This window comes from Columba livia, chromosome 23 (genome assembly GCF_036013475.1).
Source record: "Columba livia isolate bColLiv1 breed racing homer chromosome 23, bColLiv1.pat.W.v2, whole genome shotgun sequence".
Classification (NCBI taxonomy): Eukaryota; Metazoa; Chordata; class Aves; order Columbiformes; family Columbidae; genus Columba; species Columba livia.
In genome coordinates, this window is record NC_088624.1 from 920,095 (window position 1) to 935,016 (window position 14,922).

The following is a 14,922-nucleotide window of genomic DNA, read 5'->3' on the forward strand; positions in this document are numbered from 1 at the left end:
ACCACCTGACGCTCCTCGGCCTATGAGGCGGCGGGCGGGGCGGGCCCGGCCCGAGCTGCCGCCGTGCCAAGAGGCCGCTCCGGCTGGGAGCCGCTGGGGCTCGGCCATGTCCGATTACGAGATCTCGGTGGGGGAGCTCAACGACCTCCTGGCTAACGGGAGCGGCTGCTACAGCCTCCCCAGCGCGCACAGCAACGAGGTGGTGCCGCGGATCCATGTGGGGAACGCGTGAGTGAGCGGGGCCGGGGAGGCGCCTGGGGCGGGCGGGTTGTGAGGCCTGAACCGGGACTTTGAGCCGGAGGAATCAAACGGGGAGCCCTGGGTGGCCCCACAGGGCCCGGGGAGGCCCCACAGGGCCCGGGGTGGCCCCACAGAGCCCGGGGTGGCCGCACAGAGCCCGGGGTGGCCCCACAGAGCCCGGGGAGGCCGGACCTGACAGGACTTGTCGCTCTGGGGGTGCGAGGCCTGAGCAGCTCCTGGGGCCTGACATGGCAAATAACAAGTTATAGGGAACTAGCACCTGAAGTGTTAACCACATAGCAAGTGCCTATCTTAGAGCTTTGTGTAACCTGTTCTATTACAAGCAAGGCCTTATTGAAGAAAGCAAACCACAAAGATAAGTTTTGCAGCATCCTTGAGTGGATAACAGAGGGAAAAGGTGTTTTAATAAACGAGGAAAGCGAGAGTTCACTTTTACCGCAGTGATTTGTCACAGAAAGGGCAGGGAAAGCGAACAGGATCTGTGTTTGGTGGCATTTTTAACACTCTTGAAAATACTCTGTAATATTCGGTGTATCTCAGCCTAAGAACTGCCTCTTGCCGCGTTTACAAAGAAGTCTGCACCAGTGAACTAGGAAGGATACTATTACATACCATATTAAAGCTATGAAGAAAAAGATCTATGCATGTTTTCTCCAAGCTTTCACATCCTCTTCTCATTCTCCTTCAACAAGTCTTTAACCTCATTGTGTCCTCAGTGTCATATATAAGGATCCTTCTGGAAAAACAGAAGGTTCTCAGCCCTCATGCAGCTCTGAGCTGGGCAGTGGGACTCTGGAGAGGCTCCAGCACAGGAGGAGGCTATGGGAGTGATTTCCTGGAGCTCATTTCAATAAGAACCACCATATACTCACCCCACCGAGCGCAGGAACTGACAGCTGAATTAACACTTTTTGTTTTGGCTTTGCACTGTAGGATTTACTTCTGTGTTGCAAGCAGAATTCTCCAGGCTCTGATACTTGTCCCCTGGCACAGATGATGTCCTGCCAGATGGAAAATCTGTCAACGGTTGTTTGGGTAATGAAGTCTTTACAAATATTTGGCTCATTGCCATAGGGGCTTTTTTTGGCACAGAGGGCAGAAAATGTAGATGCTTCACTCATGCATAAGGATTCATCTGCTTATGCTACAATTTAAGGGGTGAATGGTCATTAGGAGAAAAGGAACGCTCTAGATGTTCGTATAGCCGTGAATTACAGGAAAATTGTGAGTGAATTCACTCGGAGGCTCGTATAGGTATAAGCTAACTCATTTGGGTATTTATTTTAGCCTTTTTTGAATAGCTGAGAGTCCAGCCCAAACCCTTAGGTGCGTTGCCATCCCTTAGAAACTTCTCCAAAAAGGTATTGCACCAATGCTTATTTGGAGCTCAGCTTAATGTTACGACTCCTGGTATTTGCAGTTTATGACTCGAGCCAGGGGGAGATTTTCTAAAAGATTTCTGTTTCCACACGGCGAAAGCTGCCTTTGAAACAGTGCAAGGGCTTACGGCTGCTTAGGCTGCCGCTTGTCACAAAGCGTGCAGGAGGAACTGTGTTGTCTTTCAGCTCAAGCCTTCTGTCACCTTCTGTCACCAGCGGGCTCAGATTTTACTGGGAGACCCCACAGTATGATAAAGTGCATGGGGTTTTTTGATTCCCTGGAAAGTGAGGCAAATATTGGGACTGACATATGGAAATAATCCGGCTCAGAATGACAACAGTGGTTTTATGACAAAAAGGAGTCAGTGGGTATCTCCTCTTACCATAGATTGCGTTCCAGTGCATAAGCAGTTGTGGTGCTCAGCAAATAGATTGCTTGCCCTTGTACAACCTGGAGCTTTTATCAGAGCTTATGGCACTATTAGTGGATCTAATTCAAGCCCGAAAGGGATGATTATTACGAATCATCCCTCTGAGCTGTTCACTCACAGGGCAGGGTGCTCTTTTAGCCACTTAGAGCTGGAAGCGGGTGGTTTTGCTCCAATTACTTGGTAGAACTGAGGAGCTAGAGAGGGCTTAGCTGCCCTAAAAGTACTGAATGCTTTCTTAGGCACTTAAGCATCTTAAACGTCGCTCATCTGGATTCTTTTCCATTCAGATATTGATTTCAACTAAGACACTAAAGATTATGGTACTTGTGATGGAAACACTGAGCGGCAAAGACTGAAAGGTATTGCTGCCCTTTGAGTAGCCTCGCCAGATCTTTCCCTGATTTAAAGATATTGAACGGCACAAGGACAGAAGATTACGCCTCATAGTCTTCAGATGCGACCTTAGAAGATGCAGGAACATTTACTCCCGGTTACTTTCTGTCTTCCTGTGGCCTGAGAAGGAGCCAGTGCTGTTTTACAGTGGTTTAAATTGCCCCTAAAATGTCTGTTTGGACTGTCTGCTGGTTTAGCAAGTGCTGCTTACCTGGCCCTGCAAGACTGGTAGCTGACAGTAGAGCCTTTTTATGGCTGCTTTTTGAATTATCTTATGTAGATGACAGCTAATAAGTGACTATCCTGGGCTTTCTGTTATCTCCAGTGTTTTCCTACTTTGGTCAGAATTTTGTGTTCAGAATGAGTTAGAATTCTACGCCACGGTGGGGTCTAGCAGATTGAATTTCATACGTGCTCTCCTTGCTTGTCAGCCAAGAAAGTAGCGATCTCTCACGCGCAGGTAGTGACTGTGGCTCTAAATAGTTCTGTGAGTTTATAATCTGTAGTTAATACACCTCTGCACACAGTATGTTTAGCCACTATTAACAGAAAAATCATAGAATCATAGAATGGTTTGGGTTGGAAGGGACCTTCCAGGCTCACTTAGGCCAACCCCCTGACCGCTGCGACTTGTTAAATACGGTGGGGAGCGGCTTGGCAGCGACGTCAGCCGCTTCCCTCAGGACTCTGGGGTGCATCTCATCAAGATTTCTGTCTGTTCGGGTTCCTCAAGTGGTCCCAAACCTGATCTTCATTTACAGTGCGAGGGCCTTTGCTCCCCCAGCCCCATCTTCCAGCTCATCCACTCGAGAGCTGCGGAAGGAGAACTTGCCAGTGAAGACCGAGGCAAAAAGTTGTTGAGTGCCTCACCTTTCTGCTCATTGTTGTCACCATTTTGCCAGCCTTCCTCATCCATGGGGGGTACGCTTCTCTGACCTTCAACTTCAGAGGTGTTGGTTATCAGTGCTGTCTGGATCCATCATCAATATTGAGGTGATTTACCAAGTTCTAATCGTTTTATCACACAGGTTCATAGCCAAGAACATAACGAGGCTGCAGCACCTGGGGATAACCCATGTTCTGAATGCAGCGGAGGGGAAGTCGTTCATGCACGTCAACACGAACGCAGAGTTCTATGAAGGCTCGGGCATCACGTACCATGGCATCAAAGCGAACGATACTCCCGAATTTAACCTCAGCCGCTATTTTGAGGAGGCAGCTGATTTTATTGAGAAAGCACTTTCCCAAAAGGATGGTAAGGCAGACTGAGTTATCTTTCTACCACGTTTTCTATGCATATGTTTCAGAGCAATTTATTTTACTGATTAAAATAGGGGTTTTTGCTCAGATTATCAGCTGAACAACCAAATCAGGAATTCAGATCAAGGGTCTGGATCATCGACACAATAAGACACTGGAATCTTCTGTCTAGACGTGTAGTTCTCCAGTATATGGCAGATGGGAATCTGTCACTGTAGGGGTGACTTTGACAAGTGGAGCAGCTGCCGCATCCTACACTAGTGCCTTTCTGGGAATTTGTGCTCTTAGAAGTGCTATGTCACCTAGAAAAAACAAAACAGGATCTAAAATTTGTTTTGTGACACCACTAATGAGAAACTAAAGGCAGAAGTGATACAAGTAGCGCATTGCTGAGGAGCACTCGCACAACCTGCTATATGGTTGGTTTTTTCCGAATGTTCAGGAAGGATAGAAACTGTAGCCTTGCAGCTTTTATTATATTAACTCATCACATTATTTTCTGGGATTATTAGCTCTTCATTCCCTAGGACTGCAGGAAGGCTGGATATTCGTGGTGTTGTTGATTGCCACATTACTTTACAGTGTGTTTCCTCAGAGCGGGAATCCTGGGACATAGTGCAGTGGGCCAGACGGTGTTTGTTGTCTGACTATTTCTACACACCAGTTATTTCTACATATGCTGCATTTCTGATTAGAGATTTGCCTTGAGCTAAGAAGTCTCTGCAGCTCCAGGCAAACGTGGCAACGGGCTTTTGTTGCTGTGGTTCAAACAAGTTGTGGTTATGATGAAAATACGCGTGTATGGTTCATCTGTTCTCTTGGGTCAGAAAAGAACTGGCTCTGGAGAGTAGCCGGGGCCAGATCTCCCGCTGCATTTGGGAAGGGGAATATTTCTGTGCCTGGAAAAGCAGGTCAAAGAGGAAGCAGCTGAGAAGCAATGAAATCAAGTTGGATTTCTCAAAGGGAGCAGTGGCCTGATTTGTTATTGTTGGATACCACCCTACAGGATTTATCCATGTGATGGGTTGACCTTGGCTGGACGCTACATGCCCACCGAGCTGCTCTATATCACTCTCCCTCAGCTGAACAGGGGGAGAAAGATACGACAGAAGGCTCCTGGGTTGAGATAAGGACAGGGGGATCACTCAGTAATACTGTCACAGGCAAAACAGACTTGACTTGGGGAAATCGATTTAACACATTACCAATCAAATCAGAGTAGGATCATGAGAAGTGAAAGCAAATATTAAAACTCCTTCCCCCCTGCCCCTGGCGCCTTCTCGGGTTCAACTTCACTCTTGATTTTCTCCTCCTCCTGTCCCTAAGCAGCACAAGGGGACGTGGGTGAGGGCTGTGGTCAGTTCACGTTGTCTCTGCTGCTCCTCCCTCCTCGCTCCCTTCCTCTGCTCCAGCATGACATCCCACCCTGCACCAGCTTCTCCAGCATGGCTCCTTCCCTTCACGAAGCCGCTGAAGGACTAATATCATTCCATTTTACATCCTCCCTATTTCGTGTTGCTTTTCAAACGTATATTCCAGTATAACCCCAATTGTGACCTGTCTCCCCTGCAGGCCAGGTGTTCGTGCACTGCCGCGAGGGCTACAGCCGCTCCCCCACGCTGGTCATCGCCTACCTCATGCTGCGCCAGAACATGGACGTCAAGTCTGCGCTGAGCGCCGTCCGCCAGAAGCGAGAGATTGGCCCCAATGACGGCTTCCTAAGGCAGCTCTGCCAGCTCAACGAGCGGTTAGTGAAGGAAGGCAAACTGAAGCCCTAGAACAGAGGTTCTCAAACCATCGGAGGACGTTTGAGGTGCTTTAGGTTCCCAAAGCCCAACCACCGAGCTAAATCACATCACATGATGGAGACAGAATTCCTGCTCTTGTCTAATGAAAGTGTTTCTCGAACTGTGGCTCTGTCTTTCAAGATGGCACAAAATCGTGGCGCCGTTCGGAGCTGTTGCAATGAAGAGGTGTTGTTAGAGGGGTAACTCCCGTGATAACAGCTGTTCACATGTATTTCAGGGCCCCCTGCAGACTCTGTAGCGTATGTGGTTTGCATTGATGTTGAGTGTGATTTATTTAGGCTTAGTCTTGTATCTCACCGGAGCACCAGTTTCCGAGAGCCCCGACACGTCTTCACTCAGTCTTAATTCAAGTACTGTATTTTTTAAAGCTTCTTTTTCACGCACACAGGTGCCTAAAGCTCGAGTGTAGGAGCTTCCAGGAGTGGAGCAGCATATATACAAATGCACAGATGCACTTGCTTGTAAAATGAAGTGTACACGTTGTTGTGTTCAGTGTGGATTTATGCAATACACAGTGTGTTAGTAAAGCCATTCAGAGCCCAATCTTGATGCACACTGTATTTCCAATAGTATTTATACCTCTTGCTGTTGTGAGTGACTTGAAATAGTCTGATACTAAATACCTTTTTATTTTTGTTTTGAAGTCATACTAGAAAAAATATCAGGAGCAAACGTTGAGGAGGAAACTTGAGCAAGGAAGAAATAACGTCTGTGTTTCGGAGCGCCTGTGCTGGGTGTGTGGTAAAGTCCTGCATATCAAACACAAGCCCGAGGCTTGGATCCAATTACCGTGGCTCTCCCTGCCTTCCTGTCACTACTTCAGTAGCACCACGACCTGTTTACCTCAGCATAACCGATTCAACAACCGTTTTGTAACAGGAGGGTGGAGAGGAATAAATAAGACAAGGCTATAAATTGATGTTAAAAATCGAGCTCTAAGGCGGTGCCTCCTATTCTGAGTTACTGATGGGTGACTCAGTAACGAAACCATTTCTAGTTCTGCTTTTAGCGTAGGCTAAAAATAGGATGTCAGATGGATCGTACCCGTCCTTTCAGCGTTATCTCGCTGGGTAGGAACAGTAGCGTTGCGCGTTCCTCTGCCTATCTGAGCTGGCCAAGAAGAGCTCGGATGCCCCTAATCTGTAATGATATGCTGTATACGTCTGAATTTCGGATTGTGGAAGGAAAGATTGCTATAAAAATGGGAATGAGAGCCTCCTTTGCGTGTAATACGACATGGAGAAGGTATTGGAAGAAATGCACCTTTTTATTCTTCCGAAATGACCGCGCGCCTGCCCTTTGCGGTGAGCTGTTCCGTACAAGCACGCTGATGAGGGAAGGCACTTTTTAAACCAACGTGTTGCAAATAGCAACACTGCGTTTTTGGAATTGACACCTCTTGGCTATAACTAAAATTGTGTCATCTGGATTTACGTTGATATATGTGGTACTTTTTGTGTAGGTAGCACTCTGGAGAAGGGACATGATCTCTAAAATATGCATATATCATAGAACAAATGTATCTACCCTGTCAAATCCAGCACAAGGAGAGAAAAAGTCAATAGCTTGGGGTTTTGATACTTGGCAGTTAGTGAAGTTGGAGGGGGAAGAGTGGAGGCAAGAAGCTATCAGCGTGTTATAGCAAGGAACAAAGAGAGAAGAGAGGTATCTGCTGAGGATTTGCTTGTGAGAATTCGTGTCCTATTTGTTGCTTCTATTCTGCAAATAAATCCCGGAAACCAGTTGAGTTGTGGTTTTTTGGTTTGTTTCGCTGTCTCTATTTTATGAAATGTAATTCCAGCAGGCCGAGGTGGCTGCGAGATCACTCACCAGATGGAGCTGTTGGCTCGTTATTCCTCACCAGACTGTCCTCGTTCACCCCGGATCAACACTGTTGCGCGCACCCGTGTCCTTGCCTTGCCGGAATGCTCTGCCAGTGCGTGTGCTGGTCGCCGGTGGGAGCAGATCCCGTTCACTCCTGGCTGCTGTGGAGAGATCACATCAGAGCCCTCACAAGGCACCGGGGCTGGAGATCAGGAGGCTGAGGGTCCATTCTGAAAGTACCCTCGGTACGTCCTGGTTTCCCCTGTGCTTCATTAACAGTGCAAAGTCAATTATTTGGGGGGGGCTGCAGCCCTGACCCCCTCTGCTTTCTTGCAGAAAGTCTTATGAGCAGGGAAGTAGCTACAGGGCACGGAGTGGTGTTTTTGTAGTTAAGGAATCTGAATATCTGTGAGATTCGGGTCCTTTTCTTGCCTCTCTTAGGCTTGTGGACAAGGAGTTTTAAGCTGAAGGCTAAATACAGCTTCTGATCCTTACTGCATAGATTTTTTTCCTATTATTTCTCCCAGTGTGTGATGCAGACACAGGTTAAGACAGTTAATAGAGGGGATTAAGTACTTCGAGAAGCTGCATCAAGGAGAATTTTGTGTTTTATGTGACCATGAGAGCTGTCGCCGCTGTTCTCTGCAGTTGGCCTGTGCTGACATTGGGAGCTTTTGGAAATGTTCTCTAGGCAGATATTACATGAAAAGACATTAACAGAAACTGAGCTTTGACAGATGGACACATGTAATTCTGAAGGCACTGAAACGGGAGTGCACAGGGTGCAATGGGTCGGTGATTTCCAGGGCTCAGTTTTCTTCCTCTCCTGTTCTGCTCTTCGGCTGGCCATCGTGCCACCGGCCAACAGGCCACTGCTGCTGAATTCCAGCACACGGTGGTGTTGCTGTCTAATACCAAGTTAAACAACCAATCCACAACAGAAACCCAACAAACCCGAAAAAAATCCCCCTAAACCCACACGATTTTATTCGTTTAAGGGCCGTTAGGAGACCGCATGTCAGCACTTGCAAAGAAAATACGAACATTGCAAGGCCTGGAAGCAAAGCCCAAGATCATTGTGTAACTCAGTCCTGGTCGCCTCGCCTGTTCTGTGAAGGAAAAACCAAGTAACCCCCAAACCAACCAACATCTGTCGGCCATCGCCGCTACCATCTTATCTTTGCAAGGAAGAATTATATCAGAGAGAAGATTTTACAACACAACACGTGAACACATCTTGGGCATAGATGCCCGAGACATAAGGTCCTCGATTCTATTGGCGTCGGTCACATCGTGAATGGAAATCGGGCTGCTCCTATTCCTGTTTAAAATGAGCCAGTGTCCTATGTTCAACACCTGTGCGGGATGGCAGCGGGAGCAGGAGCATGCGATTCATTTAAAGCAAGTGCAGCTGCCTTTTTTCTTCTTTTCAATGATAAAAATGTGAGAAAGAGCCCATCAAAAAGCATGACCTACAACACCCTGCTGTTCGCCCTCACCAACATATCCCAAGTAGCTTGTCTTTTAAGGAAAACTAAACAAAACTTATTTTGCAAAGCTGCTCTTTCCTGTTTCTCCCAGAAACAAAATTTAAAGCTTCTTGTTTTGTAAAGAAGAAAAAAACGCTCTTTTCCCTCAATCATTCGCCTGCAGAGACTGAGAAGCCACAGCTACTGAGCTACAGTTTCGAGATGTGCTTCCTTTGCACCGGGGGGGAGCCAAAGAACAGCAGTGAAAATAAAACCCCTGACAAACGTTTGCAAAACACAATAGGCAAAGATTCAAACACGGAGGCAGAAACGGGTTTTAATTATACTGTTGTCAGAAAAAGCTACCAAAAAGCAGACTTGTCAGGTTGCGATTCACGGCGGGCTGGTCGCTCGCCGGCGTTGCCGGGCACAAAAACGGAGCCGCGTATGAGGAGTTTTACACAGAAGTTGTAGAATATTGTCACCAACCCACGCCCACACACCCAGTTTATTTCACGCTGACAAAAGCTGAGATGAATGAGTTGCTGTCTGGCCCTTCCCACTTTGTGTGGCCATTGGCTGGCCGGGTTCTAAAAAGGATTTAAAAAAGGGGAATAATGTGCGTTTCCCGGGATGTGAGCCTGGCAGGGAGCTGAGGCGCCGGCCGGGAGCTGCCACCATGCAGGTCTCCTGGGCTCTGTGCTCCGCCTGTGTCTTCCTACAAATCGCGTTTTGGTCCGTGGAGGGGTGGCAGATGTTCAAAAACGACGCGACAGAAATCATCCCCGAGGCCGCCGAAAACACGGAGCCGCCCGCGGAGCAGATCCCCAGCGACAACAACACAATGAACCGGGCGAAGCACGGAGGGAGACACGTGCAACCAGCGCCAGACCTCAACGGTAAGAAAACCAGCATCGTTAGGGCTGGTTCGGGCGGATTGTAAGAGAATACTGGCTATTGTGTATGTTTATTAAAACCTCTAGGTGTTGACTTAGTGCTGTGAGTGATAGGGAGTTACAGCTACTGATGAAGAGCTATCAATGAAAATGTCAGAAGGGATATAGCGGAGTTTACTGCTGAAAAATGTGGTCTATCTGTTGAACAACCCTTAGGTACTACAATGCGCACATTATCCCCACTGTCCACCTGTTGTCCCATCCTACCAGCAAAGAGAGAAGGATGACTTGGGATCTTTCCTCTCAGTGCTTGCAAGCACAAAACACAGAGAAATTTGAGTTATATAGAACACAGAGAAATGTAAGCAATATCTCTTACAGGGGCTTTACTTTGCAATCTGGGAGTCAGCTTGGCTCCTTCAGCAGCACTGACATTCCTCGTAATACCTTGCCACTGCGTTTGGCCAGATGTCCAACATTAATGAAATATATTAATGACATATAACAAGGGCAAGTGTAGAGTCTTGAATCTGGGTAGGAACAACCCCAGGTTCCGGTGTAAGTTGGGGAATGAGCTATTAGAGAGCAGCATAGGGGAAAGGGACCTGGGGGTCCTGGGGACAGCAGGGTGACCATGAGCCAGCACGGGGCCCTTGTGGCCAGGAAGCCAATGGTACCTGGAGTGGGTTAGAAGGGGGTGGTCAGTAGGTCCGAGAGGTTCTCCTGCCCCTCTGCTCTGCCCTGGGGAGACCACACCTGGAATGTTGTGTCCAGTTGTGGCCCCTCAGTTCCAGCAGGACAGGGAACTGCTGCAGAGAGTCCAGCGCAGCCACCAAGATGCTGGAGGGAGTGGAGCATCTCCCGTGTGAGGAAAGGCTGAGGGAGCTGGGGCTCTGGAGCGGGACAAGAGGAGACTGAGGGGGGACTCATTCCTGGGGATCAATATGGAAAGGGTGAGTGTCAGGAGGATGGAGCCAGGCTCTTCTGGTGACAACCAGTGACAGGACAAAAAATTAAAATGTGTGCAAATGCTGTCGCATCGCTAACGACCCAGGGCCAGAGCTCTCTTTGATGTACTAAGGGGGGAAGCACCTTGCGCACAGCGAGGAGAATTGCCCCAGCAGACACAACCTGAGCTGTGAGGATTTCCACCGCAAGTAGGACTGTAAAGTCACAGGATGGTTTGGGCTGGAGGGACCTTCAAGTGTCACCTTATCCAGCCCTGCCATGACAGGGACATCTTCACCAGCTCAGGGTGCTCAGAGCCCCGTCCAGCCTGGCCTGGGATGTCTCCAGGGATGGTTCATCTACCACCTCTCTGGGAACCTGGGCCAGGCTCACCACCCTCAGGGCAACAATTCCTTCCTCATGTCCCTCCTTTAGTTTCAAACCATCACCCCTTATCTTATCACAACAGTCCCTGCTCAAGAGATGTTCAGCTTGTACCTTGCTCAGAGCTCGATAACTGCTACGAGAAAAACAAAATGCTTTCTCAAGGCTGGGGAAGAAAGTCGTAATTAACGTGTCTCTTGTTTGCAGACGCTTCCGACTTCAGCTGCAGAGAGATGCGAACCACCCGCTACCTGAGCGAGGGCTCGTGCCGCAGCGTCAAGCCCGTCAAGGAGCTGGTTTGCTCAGGCCAGTGCGTCCCCTCGCACCTGCTGCCCAACTCCATCGGCAGGGGGAAGTGGTGGCGGCAGAACGCCCTGGATTACCGCTGCATCCCCGCCCACAGCCGCACGCAGCGCGTCCCCTTGGCTTGTCCCGACGGGGAGACTCGGACTTACAAATTCCGAGCCGTCACGGCCTGCAAATGCAAGCGCTACACCCGCTACCACAACCAGTCCGAGCTGAAGGACTTCGGCAAAGACACCGTCAGGCCTCAGAAGAACAAGAAGCCCCGTCTCTCCAGGGCCCGGAGCAGCAAATCGAACCAGCATGAGTTAGAAAATGCTTATTAGAAGGTTGCTCTGAGTGACACGGCCCAGCAGCTCTGGATATTTTACAAAACATCGGGCGGTACGCACTGATGACATTGTGACTGCAGTAGGTTCCAACTCCTTCTGCTGAGCTGGGTCACAAGGCTCACGTAGTCAAAAAAGTTATCAGATTACAGCAGTTACGGTCTGATAAGAGAGTGAGATAAACCGAGCTGGAGGCAGCAACACCTAAGTTGGGTCTGAGAGGAGCTCGGGTGTTCTTGGGAGGTCGTGTGGCTTGTAGGGCAGAGGGAAGCGAAGCTGTTGTGGTGGCAGTCGCGCTTGGTTAGAAGTCGTTCTGCTCACTTTATGTGAAAAGAACCTCGAGATCCTTTTCCCACTTTCCTAAGTGCCAGGACAAGCAAGCGATTGGGCACCACGAGAGCTACTGCTCCGAGCTGTAGAAGTTAGTGGTAGGAAGGACTTCAACAGTTCTGGGGACTGGAGTCAAATTGCTGGGAAACAATACCCTGTGGGGTGTCCTTAACCCCGGCTGTTTCCACTAAACACAAAATATCAGAGCAGGACACTCGTGTTCTCAAAACAAAAGTGGGGCAAATCTAGTTCATACTTTTAATTAAAAGACTGTAGGGTCAACAGGCTCAAACCTGAGATTTGACAACTAAAAGCATATTTGGTTCAGGGACAAGTAAACACATTCTACTAAGTGGAGGAGATTAATGAATCAGATGCTCCTCTCAAACCAGATAACCTACTGATGTTTGTCCTGCAAGCAGCTAATAACGTGCATAATTTAACGTAAACCATACAGGTTATTCCTTATTTCCTGGAACACAACAGACTTAGATGTTTCAATCTACATTTTCTGTTCTGTAGAGTCTGGATTACGCGGCCACACACACTTTGCAGCGCTAAGACCGTGCAAGCCAAGTTCTGGGAGCGAGGTGCTGGCTCTGCGTTCAAAGTGAACCTCTGCTAATGGCCCAGTCGGGATCCCTCTAGAAAAGCCTTTGGTATGTGCAGCTTTACTTAGCTTCTCAACATTCAGACTAACGTTTGTCTTTTTACATTAAAGAATATTATTAGGAGGTGAATCGTCACAGGCTGTATGTATCCTGTAGAATCGCTAAGCCTGGTGTCAGATAAACACAGTTTGGGATGGAGACAGTTCCTCACTGCTGTGATATTTTATGTAGCGTTCATGCTGAAATCATATAAACGATGGAATTTGTGATGGTGATAGATTTTTGCGATTATTTCGTGTGGGACCAGAGCCTCGAGAGAAAAGGTGAGATGCCCAGAGAGTCAATCACGTATTTATTTTTCCTCAGAAACTATTTATGCAGTGGTTTTCCTTGTAGAGAACGAGCCCTAATACTGCTTTGAAAACATTAGTCTGTTATTTTTAATTTTAAACACATTGTTAATAAAGCAGAATCAATGATTAATTATAGGAGGACTCATTGATACTCATTGCACTCTATCTGAGGCTTCATGCTGCATTCCAGGCGGCTCAGAAGCATCGGGACCAATGCGGGTGAACCGGTGATATCCACCTCCCAAACGTTTCACCTCAAAAACTGCCTTTTCCAAAAAAATAACCCAACAAACCACCAAAAAACCCACAAAACACAACCACAAAAAAACCCCAAAACCCCACCAAAACGCAGTCCTTCCACACACTTGTACCAAAAGCTTCCTGCTCTTCAGCTGCCGTTCAGAATCCTGCAGTTTTCCGACTTAAAATGCGGCGGTTGTTCCTTCGCAGGCTCGAGAGCCTGTCCCGGAGTGCCGGTGACGGGAGCGCGGCGGCGCCGGCACCGCGGTGCTGCCTCCCGACGCCCGTCCTGTTCACACCGCTCCCCTCTGCTTTCTTACCGTGGGGTAAAAGGGGATTAGCTGAGCAGATCTGCTCATCCTTCTGCAGCTTTACTCCCAAAACCTTCCCTTCCCACCACCTCTTCTGCAATATAAGTTATCGGGAGGGGAACCAGAAATGGCAGCGTCTGCAAACTGCTGGGAAAGTCAGAACATTGGCTCTGGTACGAGACAGCAATGTAGAGTGTGGCTTACTGCTCTGATAATCCACGTCAGTCATTTACGACTGAAGGGACGTGCTTTACGGAGGAGCTGCCACGTCTACCTGGGGCTGAGAATGAGGGGGTGCAGGAAATGTCAGTTTGTTTTTCACACCAAATCTCTACATTTCCACCTATTTTTTCCAAAGGAAAATCTTGGTTCTGTGCACAGAGGAAACAACTGAAACCAGAGCTGCTTTACAGCTGAAACCGTTCTGGACACGACATACACCAGACAGGCCCTTTCAAATTAAATACTCTGCAATGGGCAGAAACCTGCTGTATATTCCTTTTATCGAAGCATTAAATAGTTTCTCTGCAGGACTGTAAACTCTTCAGGCAAAAGCAAATTCCTTCATTGCAGTTTTTGCAATAAAACGGCCCAATGGTGCAGTAATTCAGGCTCTCCTGACCTATAAATAGTGGCGAGTCCCTGAATTCACCCTCGGTGGCTGGAGACGCTGCCCGTCGGCAGCGGAACAGCCGTCATAATAAGCAGGTCACAGCAAAACAGCCAAGTTGGCACTCATGATTTCTGCAAATCAGCTCTGAACATTCATGGCATTTTTTTAGCCATATGACATCAACTCATAACGAGCTTGTTTCACTCAAATTAGTGCAGTATATGGGTGCACAGAACGACTTTTCTATAGTCAACAGGCTCAAAAGGCTTAAATTAACACAGAACATATTTATATGTAGCTTCGGTGTGGATTGAACACCCTGTGCGGCTGTAACCTGAAATGTGAATAAACTGAAGTTCTCCTTGATGGGCAAGGAATGCAAATTCACCTTTACATTAACTCAGGGTTATTCAGTTATACGAGACACCGCTCCCCTTTGGTCTCAGAGCCATCAACGGACAATCCCACACCAAGGTTTTCCCAGTTGTATAGAAAGGGATGGACATTTCTCTTCCCAGAACTGTGGAAACAGTTTTCACGCTGAATGTTGCAGAGTTATAACACCCAACCTGAATCACAGATGGTTTGGGTTGAAGGGACCGTAAAGCTCCCCCAGTGCCCCCCCTGCCATGAGCAGGGACATCTTCACCAGCTCAGGGTGCTCAGAGCCCCATCCAGCCTGGCCTGGGGTGTCTCAGGGGTGGTTCATCTACCACCTCTCTGGGCAGGTGCAGGACCTTGGGCTTGGCCTTGTTGAACCTCATGACGTTCACACGGTT

The 14,922-nt window shown here is 48.2% G+C and overlaps 2 protein-coding genes and 1 long non-coding RNA gene across 4 annotated transcripts in view; 2 read left to right on the forward strand and 1 right to left on the reverse strand.

Moving 5' to 3' along the window:
• Positions 1-22: 22 nt before the first annotated feature.
• Positions 23-7,274, forward strand: DUSP3 (dual specificity phosphatase 3). Its single transcript, XM_005513569.3, has 3 exons — positions 23-228; positions 3,493-3,719; positions 5,297-7,274. Exons 1-3 carry the CDS (start codon positions 23-25, stop codon positions 5,500-5,502), a joined length of 639 nt encoding a protein of 212 aa, XP_005513626.2. The 3' UTR covers positions 5,503-7,274.
• Positions 7,275-7,296: 22 nt separating this feature from the next.
• Positions 7,297-14,922, reverse strand: part of LOC110355435 (uncharacterized) — a 41,458-nt gene continuing 33,832 nt past the window's right edge. For both annotated transcript variants that reach the window (XR_010467712.1, XR_010467711.1), the window contains exon 5: positions 7,297-7,517. This is a non-coding gene — a long non-coding RNA (uncharacterized LOC110355435). The remainder of the gene's footprint in view (positions 7,518-14,922) is intronic.
• Positions 8,896-13,112, forward strand: SOST (sclerostin). Its single transcript, XM_005513570.3, has 2 exons — positions 8,896-9,724; positions 11,261-13,112. Exons 1-2 carry the CDS (start codon positions 9,505-9,507, stop codon positions 11,680-11,682), a joined length of 642 nt encoding a protein of 213 aa, XP_005513627.1. The 5' UTR covers positions 8,896-9,504; the 3' UTR covers positions 11,683-13,112.